The 13,845-nt window shown below is 45.3% G+C and overlaps 1 protein-coding gene across 1 annotated transcript in view; it reads right to left on the reverse strand.

Annotated features, from left to right (window-relative positions):
* Positions 1 to 13,072: 13,072 nt before the first annotated feature.
* Positions 13,073 to 13,845, reverse strand: part of ADRA1D (adrenoceptor alpha 1D) — a 46,286-nt gene continuing 45,513 nt past the window's right edge. The window contains exon 2 of the mRNA XM_034064893.1: positions 13,073 to 13,750. Coding sequence (XP_033920784.1) covers positions 13,182 to 13,750 — 569 coding nt within the window. The 3' untranslated portion in view covers positions 13,073 to 13,181. The remainder of the gene's footprint in view (positions 13,751 to 13,845) is intronic.

Here is a 13,845-nt window from a genome sequence, read left to right on the forward strand (position 1 = left end):
ATTGCTATTATGGACTTTGTTATCTCATATTTACCTGAATTATTAATAGGAATAAACTAATTCATGCAAAGCCTGACTTGCATCTCTTCACTGCTCAGGACTTATTTATTTCTCTGCTGCTAACAGTATTTTGGGGAATACATTGCCACAAGCACCATTTTCTTGCTTAAAACCAATGCATTACCCTTCTCCTTCGCAGTTCCCTGTCACATTGACTTCTGCTGTTAGGCTGTCCATTGCTCCCATGGAAAAACGTGTTTGCTTTAGTGACATTGGCATGCGGCACATACTGTACACAGCATCCACACACTAGTGGCTTTTGCACATTCCCTTCCAGTGATATCATCCATCATCCTTATCTCTTTTCCATGCAGTCAGTATTGCCTTCTTTCATGAAGGTTTCATAGTGTTTAGTCTTGCATCTGTTATTAGCAGTCTATTCTGATAAAATTCCTATTTCCAAGCTTTTATGGGATAAGGTAAAAATTCCTGTGGTTTAATAATGGGTGGAATAGAATCATGGAATCCCAGAGTGGTTTGGGTTGGAAAGGACCTTAAAGCTCCTCCATCTCCAACCCCTGCCATGGGCAGGGACCCCTTCCACTGGAGCAGCTGCTCCAAGCCCCTGTGTCCAACCTGGCCTTGAGCACTGCCAGGGATGGGGCAGCCACAGCTTCTCTGGGCACCCTGTGCCAACGCCTCAGCACCCTCACAGGATAAACAGGGAAAAAGCCAAAGAAGTGTGATTAAACAGTCATTTCTCACAGTGAAGACAGTTTATTATGGATTTCCTTAATGCAATGCTAGGGCTGGGTCACTGTATTCCAAAAAGGATCTGGGAAAAGGTGTAAATAGGCTGGTGACACTTTGCTGTCAAACCTTCATTATCCAGAGCAGTCAATGCAAATGCTTAATGCGAATATTTGTGGATGAGACGTCATGATATTGGATGAGCAGGTGGTGAATTTAATACTGATGAATGCAAAATCATGTAGATGAGGAGAAAACTATGCATAGGGGGTCATGCACTCAAAAAAGAAGCCATCAGGATTCAGGAAAGAGATGCTGAATCTGTGAATAGCAGAAATGTGCTCAGCGGTGGTCAAAAAGGCCAATAAAATGTTAGGAACTACAAGGAAAAGAATCAAGAATAAAGGAAAATACTAGTATGCTCTATGTGTGATGATGGTATGTACCTAATGGTAACCATGGTGTAACTACAAGAGGTTAAGGTCAGGTTAACTTTGGCCACACACTCTCCAAAAGGATGTGATAGACCTGGAAAAGGAAGGAAAGCATCGAGAGATCTGGATCATATTCTGGTAGACTGAATAGGATAGGACTCCATCAGAAAAGAGATGGTGAGGAAGGACATGATGGTCTAAACAGTGATATTACACCCATCTATAGCTAGCAGACAGCAACAGTGATTCATCTCAGGTCACGAATGGAGAAGCACTGAGCAGCCCATCTATGACTGGCAGAAGTTAATGCCAGAGGGTATCTTGGAGGCTGAAAATAGACATGGGATAAAAAGGGAATTAGAAGAATCCAGCAATCTGATGCCCATTGGTGACCACATCTTTACATCCCCTGAGTGTCACAGTCCAGTTCCTTGGCTTAAAGAGAGGATGGAGAGAGGCCTCTCAGGCTGTCAGTCAGGTAAAATATCCCTCCAAAACAAATAGCTAAATGTGAAAAGAGTGAAAAAACAACTTGTCTGGCCAATTTCCACTGGCTAAAAGTGACTGCAGGGGCTCTTGATAGGAACAGTTGATGCAAGGGAAAGGGGTGCTAAAGATAAAGTAAGGGATAAAATGTTACTGAGAGGAGAGGAGAGAAGAAGAGAAAAGAAGAGGAGAAGAGAAAGGAGAGGAGAGGATAAAAGAGAGGAGTGGAGAGGATAAGAGAGGAGAAGGTAAGAGAAGAGAAGAGAAGAGAAGAGAAGAGAAGAGAAGAGAAGAGAAGAGAAGAGAAGAGAAGAGAAGAGAAGAGGAAAGGAGAGGAGAAGGGAAGGGAAGGGAAGAGAGAAGAGAAGAGAAGAGAAGGGAAGAGAAGAGAAGAGAAGAGAAGAGAAGAGAAGAGAAGAGAAGAGAAGAGAAGAGAAGAGAATAGGAGAGAAGAGAAGAGAAGAGAAGAGAAGAGAAGAGAAGAGAAGAGAAGAAAAGAGAAGAGAGAGAAGAGAAGAGAAGAGAAGAGAAGAGAAGAGAAGAGAAGAGAAGAGAAGAGAAGAGAAGAGAAGAGAAGAGAAGAGAAGAGAAGAGAAGAGAGAGAAGAGAAGAGAAAGAAGAGAAGAGAAGAGAAGAGAAGAGAGAGAAGAGAAGAGAAGAGAAAAGAGAAGAGAAGAGAAGAGAAGAGAAGAGAGAGAAAAGAGAAGAGAAGAGAAGAGAAGAGAAGAGAAGAGAAGAGAAGAGAAGAGAAGAGAAGAGAAGAGAAGAGAAGAGAAGAGAAGAGAAGAGAAGAGAAGAGAAGAGGAGAGAAGAGGGAGAGAAGAGAAGAGAAGAGAAAAGAGAAGAGAAGAGAAGAGAAGAGAAGAGAAGAGAAGAGAAGAGAAGAGAAGAGAAGAGAAGAGAAGAGAAGAGAAGAGAAGAGAAGAGGAGAGGAGAGAAGAGTGAGAGAAGAGAAGAGAAGAGAAGAGGAGAGGAGAGAAGAGTGAGAGAAGAGAAGAGAAGAGAAGAGAAGAGAAGAGAAGAGAAGAGAAGAGAAGAGAAGAGAAGAGAAGAGAAGAGAAGAGAAGAGAAGAGAAGAGAAGAGAAGAGAAAAGAGAAGAGGACGAGAAGAGAAGAGGAAGAGAAGAGAAGAGAAGAGAGAAGAGATGGCTTCCTATTCATGTTCCTTCAGTTCAGCACACTGTGTTTTCTTCTTTCAGCAAACCAGGTGCACTCTTTGGGCAGTATTTTAAGCTCATCAGGACTTGCCAAGTCAGGCAGAAAGAAACCACTTATTTTTAAGGGCAGACAGCATATTTGGATAATTTGGCCTGACCTCCTGTCTAAGCAGGGCATGAGGGCAAACTTTTACATCGATCCCATTACTTCTCCCTGAGACAGATCATGCATTATAAAGTAATTCTCTCTGTTCATCTCTCCCAAGTTCTGTACTTCAGGAACCCCTCACATCTTGGAGAACACTTGCTCCATGTGTTAAATACTCCCTGTGCTCACTCTCCTTTTCATGTCAATTTGCCCAGTCTCACCAGTGGACTTCCCAGTCCTTTGCCTGTGGACTTCCTTGTCCTTGAATGACAGACCTGTTGAACCAGATCCCAAGAGGTCACTGCTGTAATTGTGCTCTCAAGGAGTGAGAGGCTCAGCTGAAGCATGTGAGGCTGTCAGGAATAGCACTGTGCCAAAGGAAAGGTCATAGAATCCCAGATTGGTTTGGGTTGGAAAGGATCTTAAAGCTCCTCCAGCTCCAACCCCTGCCACGGGCAGGGACACCTTCCACTGGAGCAGCTGCTCCAAGCCCCTGTGTCCAACCTGGCCTTGAGCACTGCCAGGGATGGGGCAGCCACAGCTTCTCTGGGCACCCTGTGCCAGCGCCTCAGCACCCTCACAGGGAACAGCTTCTTCCTTATATCCAATCTGAACTTCCCCTGTTTCAGTTTCAACACATTACCCCTTGTCCTATCACTACAGTTCCTGATGAAGAGCCCCTCTCCAGCATCCTTGTAGGCCCCCTTCAGGTACTGAAAGGCTGCTCTGATGATCATTTACAGGCTAATAGGAGAAACTGAAGACTGGAGAGAAAAGCTAAACCATTTTACTAGCAAATGAATCAGCAGGGGAATATTTGTTCCTTTCTACAGCAATTTGTTAGCACAGTTGCTCATCCTTGCCTGGTTTGAAAAGCTGGAGGTGGGAGGGGGTTGGAACCGGATGATCTTAAGGTCCATTCCAACCCTAACCAGTCTATGATTGTATGGAACCTCAGAAGGCTGAAATTGCCCCACCAGCTGCAGCAGGATGCATTCTGCTTAGGTACCGTATCTAAAATGGTACCTAAGATAAATATTTGCCTGAACACCAGTGATGGGAAGGCCACATCCTTTCTGGGTAACTGATTTCAGTAATGGAATATTAGACAGCTCATTATTGATTTCTGCATCACCATAAAGTCCTTCAGCACCTGAACTCCACATGTGAGCTTTGGGGTAGTAGCTTCTGGCTCTAGGGGACATGGGACACAGCCTGGGTGTCAAGTCAGCCACAGACAGCAGGAGAAAGCACAAAACAGCATTTAAAGGATAAAATGTATACATATTTATACGTGTATCTGTATAGATCTATATAGCCATACCTATTAATGCATATAGATGAATATTCACTTGCATAAACCCCTATTTATAGCCTGCCAAACCCCCCATAGCATAAAGCTTTGAGAAGACATTTAAACTCGCAAGTCTAAACCAGGCTAGAAATGAAAGCACTGCAGCAATCACAGTTAAATTGGATTTCTGCTGTGAATCATCTCTTGCAGGCTGTAGTAATAGACATGCATAAACCAGTGGCAATTTACTCGTGGATTAATATTAGTGCTGTCAAAGTAGCAAACCTTTTAAATCCATAAAACTACCTTGTGTGATAAAATCAAAGGTTACCCAAGGGCATTCCCATGTTTTCAAGGGTTTGTGGAGAAGTTCCAATCTATCAAGGCAACTTGTAAATGGCAAAGAGCTTTTGGGGATAACTTGATGTAAGTGGAGTTTTGCTTTGTGTGTTCTAATCGGTGTATGCTTGGTTTTGGGGGTCTTTTCATAGAATCATAGAATAGTTTGGGTTGGAAAGGACCTTAAGATCATCCAGTTCCAACCCCCTGCCATGGGCAGGGACACCTCACACTAAACCATGGCACCCAAGGCTCTGTCCAACCTGGCCTTGAACACTGCTGGGGATGGGGCATTTATCACTCCTTTAGGCAATCCATTCCAGTGCCTCAGCACCCTCACAGGGAAGAACTTCTTCCTTATATCTAACCCAGACTTCCCCTGTTTAAGTCTGAACCCGTCACCCTTTGTCTTATCTCTACTGTTTCTGATGAAGAGTACAGCTCCAGTGTCCTTGTAGCCCCCTTCAGATACTGTTAGATATTAGTACATATATATTATACACAGTTATATCTCATATATATTAGATATATTATTTATATATATATAATACATTATACTCAATATACATATAGGCCTTAAGAGATTTTTCTTTTCCATCTAGAGAGTAAATATTCAGCACAGGAGCTAGAATGGGCTTTGATTCTGAAATACCCAAATGCTTTCTTTAACGTCTTAGTGAGATATTAAGCACTGGTCAACCGGACTTGTCATGGCCAAAACCCCTTCCTGGCCTCAGTCTTTTTGAAGGTAAGGACATGCAGAAAGCCCAGCAATCCCCAAACTGTGTGAAACGTCCTGGTTGGGACTGTGTGGTGAAAATTCAGCTGGAGAGCTGGGCATAATAAATGCAATATAAGGTTTCCACAAAATGCATTAAAGCTATTTTTGATGCCTACACCCTGCCCTTCAAACCCCAAGACATTCGTTATCCACCAACATGGCACACAGGAAACCTTTAAAGCTGACTAAATTGGGTTTATTGTACTGAACAGAACTGGACATTTTGCTATAAACCCTCTTCTTTATGGCCCTATGGGACTTCAGGATAGGTCACTATCTCTGACTTGATCTTCCCACCCTCTTGCCAGGACTCTGTCTCCCAGGATGCGGCAGGGACTGGGTGGCCTGGTCCTTCCTGCAAGTCAGGCCTTGATCTGACTTTTGATGATCTATTCAACCACAGTAGATATTCCATGTCCTTTTCTCCATAGGGAAAAGGGGGGATCAGACCTTCACTTTCTGCCTGTTCTTTGCCCAACATTTACTTCTGCTCTCAGTCTACAGATAGGTCTTCCTGTCATATTCCTAAGTTTTGCACAGGAGGTTTTCTGTCCTATTTCCTGTCCATGTGCAGATGTCTTGGATAGCATAGGATGACTCAAACAGCATGAAACACCTATAATCAGAGACACAGTGTTCTTTTCCTCTAGAGCTCCATAATGAAGTTTAAACACCTGGCTCATACATGGACACCTTATTGGAATGGAGATGTCCCGATCTGTGAGCTGAATCTCACTAAATGTACCTAGGAAAAGCAAACCTACTTGTCAGTGGCCTTAATGCCACCATTCATGATGTGTGTCTCTATGGAGGGTCATTTAGAAGTCTGAATGTGGACAAGAAATTAAACCTTTGCACATGATGACTGAAGTTGCTTGGGAAACCTCTGGGCAGCCCCTAGATTGCTATGGAAAGACCTTAAAAGTCAGTCTGTTGAGGAGATGGTTTTCAATTGGTGAGTGCTGTTCAGTAGCAGGAATTGACACACAGTGATGGCAGAATGGTGGGAACTCGCTCCTTTAATGTGCATTGAAGACTAACCTTGGGCTGTCTGTGTAGAGTCTTGGGTGACATGGTCTAGTGTGAGGAGCTCCTGCCCATGGCATGGTTGGAACTGGATGACCTTAAGGTCCTTTCCAGCCCAAACTATTCTATGATTGTATGATTTCCTGATGCTTAGCCTATGGGCAGAGAATTGAATGATGTAGTTGCATGGATGAGATACCCAGTATGAAGATGAAGGGTGCGCAAAGGTCTGTACCAGTGCAAAGCCTGGGTCCTTCTACCAGAGTCCCTGCTCCCTGAGGATGGAAACATCAGGAAATGATAGAAGTAAAGAAAGAGCCTACAGTGGAATATAGAATCATAGAATCATAGAATCATAGAATAGTTTGGTTTGGAAAGGACCTCAAGATCATCCAGTTCCAACCCCCTTCCATGGGCAGGGACACCTCACACTAAACCATGACACCCAAGGCTCTGTCCAACCTGGCCGTGAACACTGCCAGGGATGGAGCATTCACAACCTCCCTGGACAACCCATTCCAGTGCCTCAGCACCCTCACAGCAAAGAATTTCTTCCTTAGATCCAATCTAAACTTCCCCTGTTTCAGTTTGAACCCATTACCCCTTGTCCTATCACTACAGTCCCTAATGAACAGTCCCTCCCCAGCATCCCTGTAGCCCCCTTCAGACACTGGAAGCTGCTCTGAGGTCTCCACGCAGCTTCTCTTCTCCAGGCTGAACAACCCCAACTTTCTCAGCCTGTCTCCATACAGGAGCTGCTCCAGCCCCTGAGCATCCTCGTGGCCTCCTCTGGACTTGTTCCAACAGTTCCATGTCCTTATGAGGGCACCAGAACTGCACACAATGCTCCAGGTGAGGTCTGATGAGAGCAGAGCAGAGGGGCAGGATCACCTCCTTCAACCTGCTCCCATCAGACAACAGTTGCCTCATGGACTCAGCTCGGAGATGATACAGAACTTTCAGTCATGAAGGCACCTAATGGCTGTTCCAACCTCTATAGACTTTTGGCAGATGTAATATCTCATTCCACTGTTTTGATATGTGCTGTGTGAAGAATTACCTCACTTTGTTCATTTTGATAATTGGATCTAATGCTATTCTTGTATTATGAGAAACTGAACAATCATCCACTGTTTGTCTTCTCCCTGACAATCCAGATTTTATAGACTTCCACTGTGTTCTTCTACAGTCCTCTGTGTTCCAGGAAAGTGCCCTTTGATTTAATTGGTCTTTGGATGGAAACTCTCACATATCTTTGGCCATCTTCATCAGCCTTTTCTGAACCCTTTCTAAGTCCATTCTATCACTTTGACCTGGGCTGATCAGAAAAGCAAGCAGCAGTCAGATCACATCTACATCATTGATCTATTCAGAGATGCACAGATATTTTCAAGATCATTCTCCACCTCTTCCATGCTCCATTTTGTTCCCCAAATTCCCTAGTACAGCCTGTGACTGCTATCAAATATTGATCCAATGTTTCCATATTATATCCCCTTTAGTTTTTCCCTTTTGCCTTTCCCTTTCCTGTCTTGGATATGTACCATAATAATGTATATTACTATAAATATATATATTACATGAGGGTGCTGAGCACAGGGTGCCCAGAGGAGCTGTGGCTGCCCTATCCCTGGCAGTGTTCAAGGCCAGGTTGGATGGGTGCATTAACAGATGCATGGGCTTTTGGGGGCTGCTGTGGGATTGAGCCAGACCAGCACCATCCCAGGGTCTGACAGACACCAGAACTGTGCAGCCATGGCCCCTCATCCTGTCTGCATAGCTCAGGCCACACAATGTTGTCATGCATTAAGTCTGGGACAAGGAAGGATGCCAAAAGCAACATGCCCATGTTGCTCCAAAGGCTCATTCAGTCCTTGTGGCCACGGCATGGGTCTTTCTACTCATACTCTTGGAGAATTCAACAGCAAAGCACCTGAGGCTTTCCTTGTGGCATCCAAGCAAGGCAGCAGCCTGGCTTGACAGTGATACAGGAGGGAAAGAATCCCTTTTACATGAGCAGCATCTGTCAGGAACGTGCTTTGCTGCGGGCTCACCAGGGAATACAACATCCATCCTCCTTCCCCAGCATCAGTCTGACTAAGCCACATACAAGCATTACAAAATGCAGGGTGAAGTCATGACTATCACCTTCCCTGGAGCTGATGAGTTATATTTGTATATGTATTTGCAGTTGTATATGGTGCTCCTTTTGCCTCTGCCTGGAGCCATCCCTGAAGGACGAGCCAGCCTTGGGGCTGTGTGTCTCATTTGTTTTGCAAAGAGATATTCATGGGGTACTTGTTGGATGCTTCCAGAGCTGTTTCTCCCCTTACTTAAAGCAGTTTATGACATTGCTTTAACATCCTAGAGGTGATTTGTCTTCTTTTGCCATTCTCCCCTTTGGGCTTTCCACTCTGAGTCCTTCCCAGTCACCCAGCCCTGAGACACCAGTGCCCATATCTAGAGGTGCCATCAGGCTACATCTTGTGAATCACTTAAAGTGAGATGGTGAACAAGAAATGTTTCCATTTCACCATGAGCAGTGGTTTTGTGAGTGATGCTCAGATTTTAACTTAAGAAGAAAAATGAAATCTTCAATGAGTTAAAATCTCAGTTTTCAATTAAAAACCTTACTTTTATGGAGAACCTTTCACAAGAGCTGCTTTCAGACCATCAGCTACACAACAACCTTTCCTTCTCTCTGCCTTCTTGCTCATGGCTGCATCCAGATTCCTCCTGCTCCATGGAGCATCTGGGACAAGATGTGGCTTCATCACTGTTCAGCATAAAGCTGAAAGTATCCTCTTCTGTTGTATTCTTACCATAAGTTCTTGCATGTAGCAACAATTGCATAAAAGTCTTTAAGAAAAGCCAATATTGGATCATTCACAGGTTTCTCTCCCTTCTTCCCTCATCCCCCACACCCTCTGTTGTAAAAATAAGACAGAGCCACAACTCACAGCAGGGTTTTAGACAGGTTTGTGCATGTATTTGGTACAAACGAACAAAACCATGTGCATTCTGGTTCATAGAGCTTACATCAATCTGACAGGACTTGAATCACAAAACAGAAAGACGCCGGCTAATAAATACATCTGGGGATGAAAAATAAAACTCTAGACATAAAAAATCCCAATGTCTGCTAAAGAAAATGTACACTTATATACACACTGTAAACAATAGGAATGCAACCCAACTGCAGTCCAGCTCAGGCTGACAGGGACCTTCCTTCCCCTGAAATAGGACTCGTGAGAGTCTACTGACACACAAGGTGCTGCTCATCATCTTCATCACTCGGTCTGTTGAAGCAGCGAGGTCTGATGGTGATGTTAGTGACACAAAGCCAGTGCAATGAGGTGAGAGCTGCTGGATAACCAAGGTATGGGGGCTTTGGGAATGGCCTGCTTGATAGAGCTGGAGAAATGGGGCCATACCCTCAGCTGGTCACACCATTGTGGGCCCAGAGAAGTGAATGGGATCAGACCAGATTTACCTCCTGAAAGTCTGAGCCCATTTTTCCAAGCCTGGAGAGTTTGGAGATAAAGAGTATCAAAGAGAAATGCACAATATTAGATGCTCAGGTCATCCTTCATACAGCACTGTCCTTCCTCCCCTGCTAGCAAAGGCAACCCTGTCTACTCCAAATGAAGCTCTACATGAACAGCCTCAGGGTCTAGTCTTGGCATCACTTCTTCTGATGCAAGATGCTAGATGAAAAGGGGGCTCTACCTTAGGTGAGAAACAAGCATTTTGCCTGAATGCAGCACAGCAGAGCTCAAGACTTCCCTACAGCATCTTCTAGGGTGTATCTCAGTGCCAGATCAGATGCAGTAAGTAAATAAGCCAGTTTAGGCATTTATGTGTATGCATGTGTGCTTAAACTGCCTTTATCCTCATTTTCTCCCTTTAGGTCTGTAAGGAATTGGGATGGAGAGGCAGTAAACCTCCAGACTAATCCTTATTTCCCTCCTGGCTGCTTTCAAGGGGCTGGAGGCTGTAAGTGGAAGCAATCATGTCAACTCATTCATGGGAATGAACTGCTTGCCAGTAATTATTAAAAGCCCCTGCAAGGTCTCCATTTATAGGATGTCTGCCCATCTATAGGAGAATGTGCTGTTTTGGAGGTGACATATATAAATATAGTAAAGTGTGTGTGTGTATCTTTATGGTCATGGATGCAGATGTTACCATATGCGGTGGACATCTGGCTGTGGAGAGACACCAGATAAATGCACTCCTGAGCATCAGAGAGCATTTAATGGCAAACATCCATCTTTCCCCCTTGAATAGACTTTCAATTCTGATAATACCTGTATCAGCTTGTCCTAAACTCTGCCCCAAAGCACTTACACTGCTCACTTGCCTGTATTAGACCTGCAGAGCACTGTCACCAGAACAGGGTCCAGACATGCAGATCTGGGTGCATTTACTCCCTCTGATAGTGGCATCTGTGCACATGCATCCTGAGAGGTGAGTGGAATGCAGAAGTAATGCTTTCACCTTGACCTTCCAGGTATCTCTGTTCTCTCCCTAATGCCTTCTCTGCTACATCCCCAATGCCAGCAGTGTGCTTTCCTATCTGGATCCCAAAAAAGCCCAGGAAACCATCAGCATCTGCAGTCTTTACACTGCACAATGACTTTTGTGTCACCCCATCATCTCTGAGGGTCTCACTTCCCTTGTCAGCCAAAGTAACAGGGACAAGTAAGATGCATTTCCCCATGGAGGTTCCCATGGGGTGTCGGACCTTTGCTTTTAGTAGGGTTGAACCTCTCTAGCTGGCAGCCTCTGCAGACACTGGGCAATATGCAGGCAGTAAGGAGTCTGGCTTCAGTGTAAGTGCAATGCTGCCCATGTGCCTTGGTGGGATTTGCTGCTGGGATGAAGATGTTTGGACAACATCTGCAGGTCTTTGTGCAGTAATTTGTCCAGTTTAGAGTCTTGCCTTGAGGAAAGGGCAGAAGGGTGTTAAGGGTGTTGAGACAGGGCCAACTCCAACGTCACATCTCAGTATGCACTGTACATAAAGGTAAGAAAACAAAGACTGACTGTTCCTCTGATTTGATTTCTTTTAAAGCAGAAAAAACAAAGGTGACATTCTCTGTGCTGTGCCTAGGAGCCTTTCTTCTTCCTTTGATAGCCACCCTTAGCTAGATGTGTAGGCACGTTCATGAAAGACTCCTAATGGGGGTTGGGGAAAGTGCTAATGTGGATGAGTTTCCATCCAGGACACATTCAATTGCATTTTTCCACTCCTCAGCATCATACTCCTGTTCTTTAATCACTTGTCTTGAGACATGACACTTCACATCCAGACTTTGCCTCCATCACCTATATGTCTCCTGCCTCTGCTCACAGCTTAATCTGATGATCACTCTTTGTGGCTCATTGATGTATGAAGCACGATAAAACCAGTGCCTGCAACACATGGTCAAGTAGATTCTGGATCATCTTCTGACTTACAAAGCACTATTTGTGTGAGCCTGGCTGAGGTGGGGCTGTCATGGCTCCAACCTCCCAGACCATGGTGTCCTCCTGAGGACAGCTCACACTCTAGGCTGTGAGCAGGGCAAAAGTCCACCTTATTGACATAGCTTTTGACCATGCTATAACAGACATAATCAAAGGCCACTGTTGACAGCAACCAAAGGCTTTGATGTATCAGGTATGTGGGAAGTCACTTTGGAGAAGAGTCATGAGCATGACCCTGATGGGGGAGAAGATCCATCTACATGAGGGAGCTCCAATTGCACATCAGCTCTATTTTAGATGGGCAGTAGAGGGCTCAAATTGAGCCATCCCACCATTCCTGAGCCACAGAGCAGGCTGACTACAGACCTGAGAGAAGCCCCTGGGATACATCTTTATTCTGTGCTGAGAGAGACAACAGCAAGAGCAAGAAGGGGACAGAAAAGGTTGGGGATGACCAATACCACAAGGAGCTGCTTTCTCTCTGTATCACAGACTGATGTGCACTAGAGCAAGATGGGTTGCAAGTGTTTCAGTTGCAAGTGAAATAGGAAATGCATCACAGGTTGGAATTACAGAAGAGAGACCTGCACACCCATTGGCACCAGTGTACACATCTGGACTGCTTCTCTGGCCTAAAACCAGGTTACGTGGAAGGGGCAAAGCTGTGGTCACTGCAAACAATGATGGGCAGAGAGTCAGGATATCCCATCCTGCTTTGGAATACCACAGTCTGCTCATCCCCCAAAGCAAAGGCCTCTCCTGGAGGTCTTGTCCAACCCTGTAGAACTACAAGCTCCCAACCCATTATCTAAAGGATGAGCTGTTAGCTACTGCTCAGCATTGTCCTTTCTGGGTGCTGCCTCTGGGTAGGAACATGACCATATGTACTAAGGCAGGGTTGGCATCTTTTGGGGTTTGATCTTTCCATTAGACTTGGTGGTGTTTTTAAGGCAAAGGAGACATCCTGGTTTCCCTTCATAGAGCAGCTTCTTCCACAGTCAAAGATAACCATCCACTGGAGGAAACAGCTCTTATCCTAAGGCCATATCCACCCCACATCTTCCTCTCCCACTGCACTCGTTAAAATGGGACGTGCCACTGGCTCTTATTTGAGGAACCCATGATCCCACAGAAGGAGCTGACCTCTGCGTGGGGGATGCTTTGATAACCTTTGGGCAACTGCATTTTATACCTGATTGCTGCTTCCAGTCCACCTGACAGACCCACAGATGGAATCCCTTCACCTTCCTGCTAGACACCTCTAAAGAAACCATCAAAACCTGTCCCAATGGCTTCAAATATCTGTTTCTCTCAGCCCGCAGCAGTCTGTTAAGTCATAGGTTTGATAGTCAATGGTTTCCGTGAAGTCATGAGGGATCCCAATGGAGACAGACTCCACCTCTGTTTTGTAGGTGGCTGTCACCCCCCCTTTGCTGGAGCCACCCCGGATTTTGTTGGAAAGACTGTTCATCTTCTCCTTCAGTTGGGTGGACGCTGGTTTCTGGAAAGGAGTGAGCATTTTCCAGCCCTTGAAGCTGAGCGTTCGCCTCTTACTGGGTCTGTCCTGCAAGGAGGAGTTAAATAGGAACGAGCTGTTCAGGGTGTTAATCCTGGGCCTCAGGTCTGTCTCAGAGTCTTGCACTGAGCTGTTCATGGAGGCCCCTCTCCAGTGGTGATCATAGACACGCCAGATGGGTCTTCTCCTGCGGTGGCATTGGCACTTGAGCAGCCTGATGAAAGCTCGCTTGAACTCTTTGCTGGAGCACGGGTAGATGATGGGGTTCACGCAGCTGTTGAAGTATCCCAGCCAGAAGATGACCTTGAAGACAACCTCGGAGGGCTTCAGAGATGGGAAGAAAGAACCTTGGAAGAGATGACAAGAAATAAGGTTAGAGGAAGGGGATGGTCTGTGCAGGGGATGGTCAGAGCAGCCTGGAAGAGGAGAGACCTGTGGAACA

Source organism: Melopsittacus undulatus, chromosome 7 (assembly GCF_012275295.1).
Source record: "Melopsittacus undulatus isolate bMelUnd1 chromosome 7, bMelUnd1.mat.Z, whole genome shotgun sequence".
NCBI lineage: Eukaryota > Metazoa > Chordata > Aves > Psittaciformes > Psittaculidae > Melopsittacus > Melopsittacus undulatus.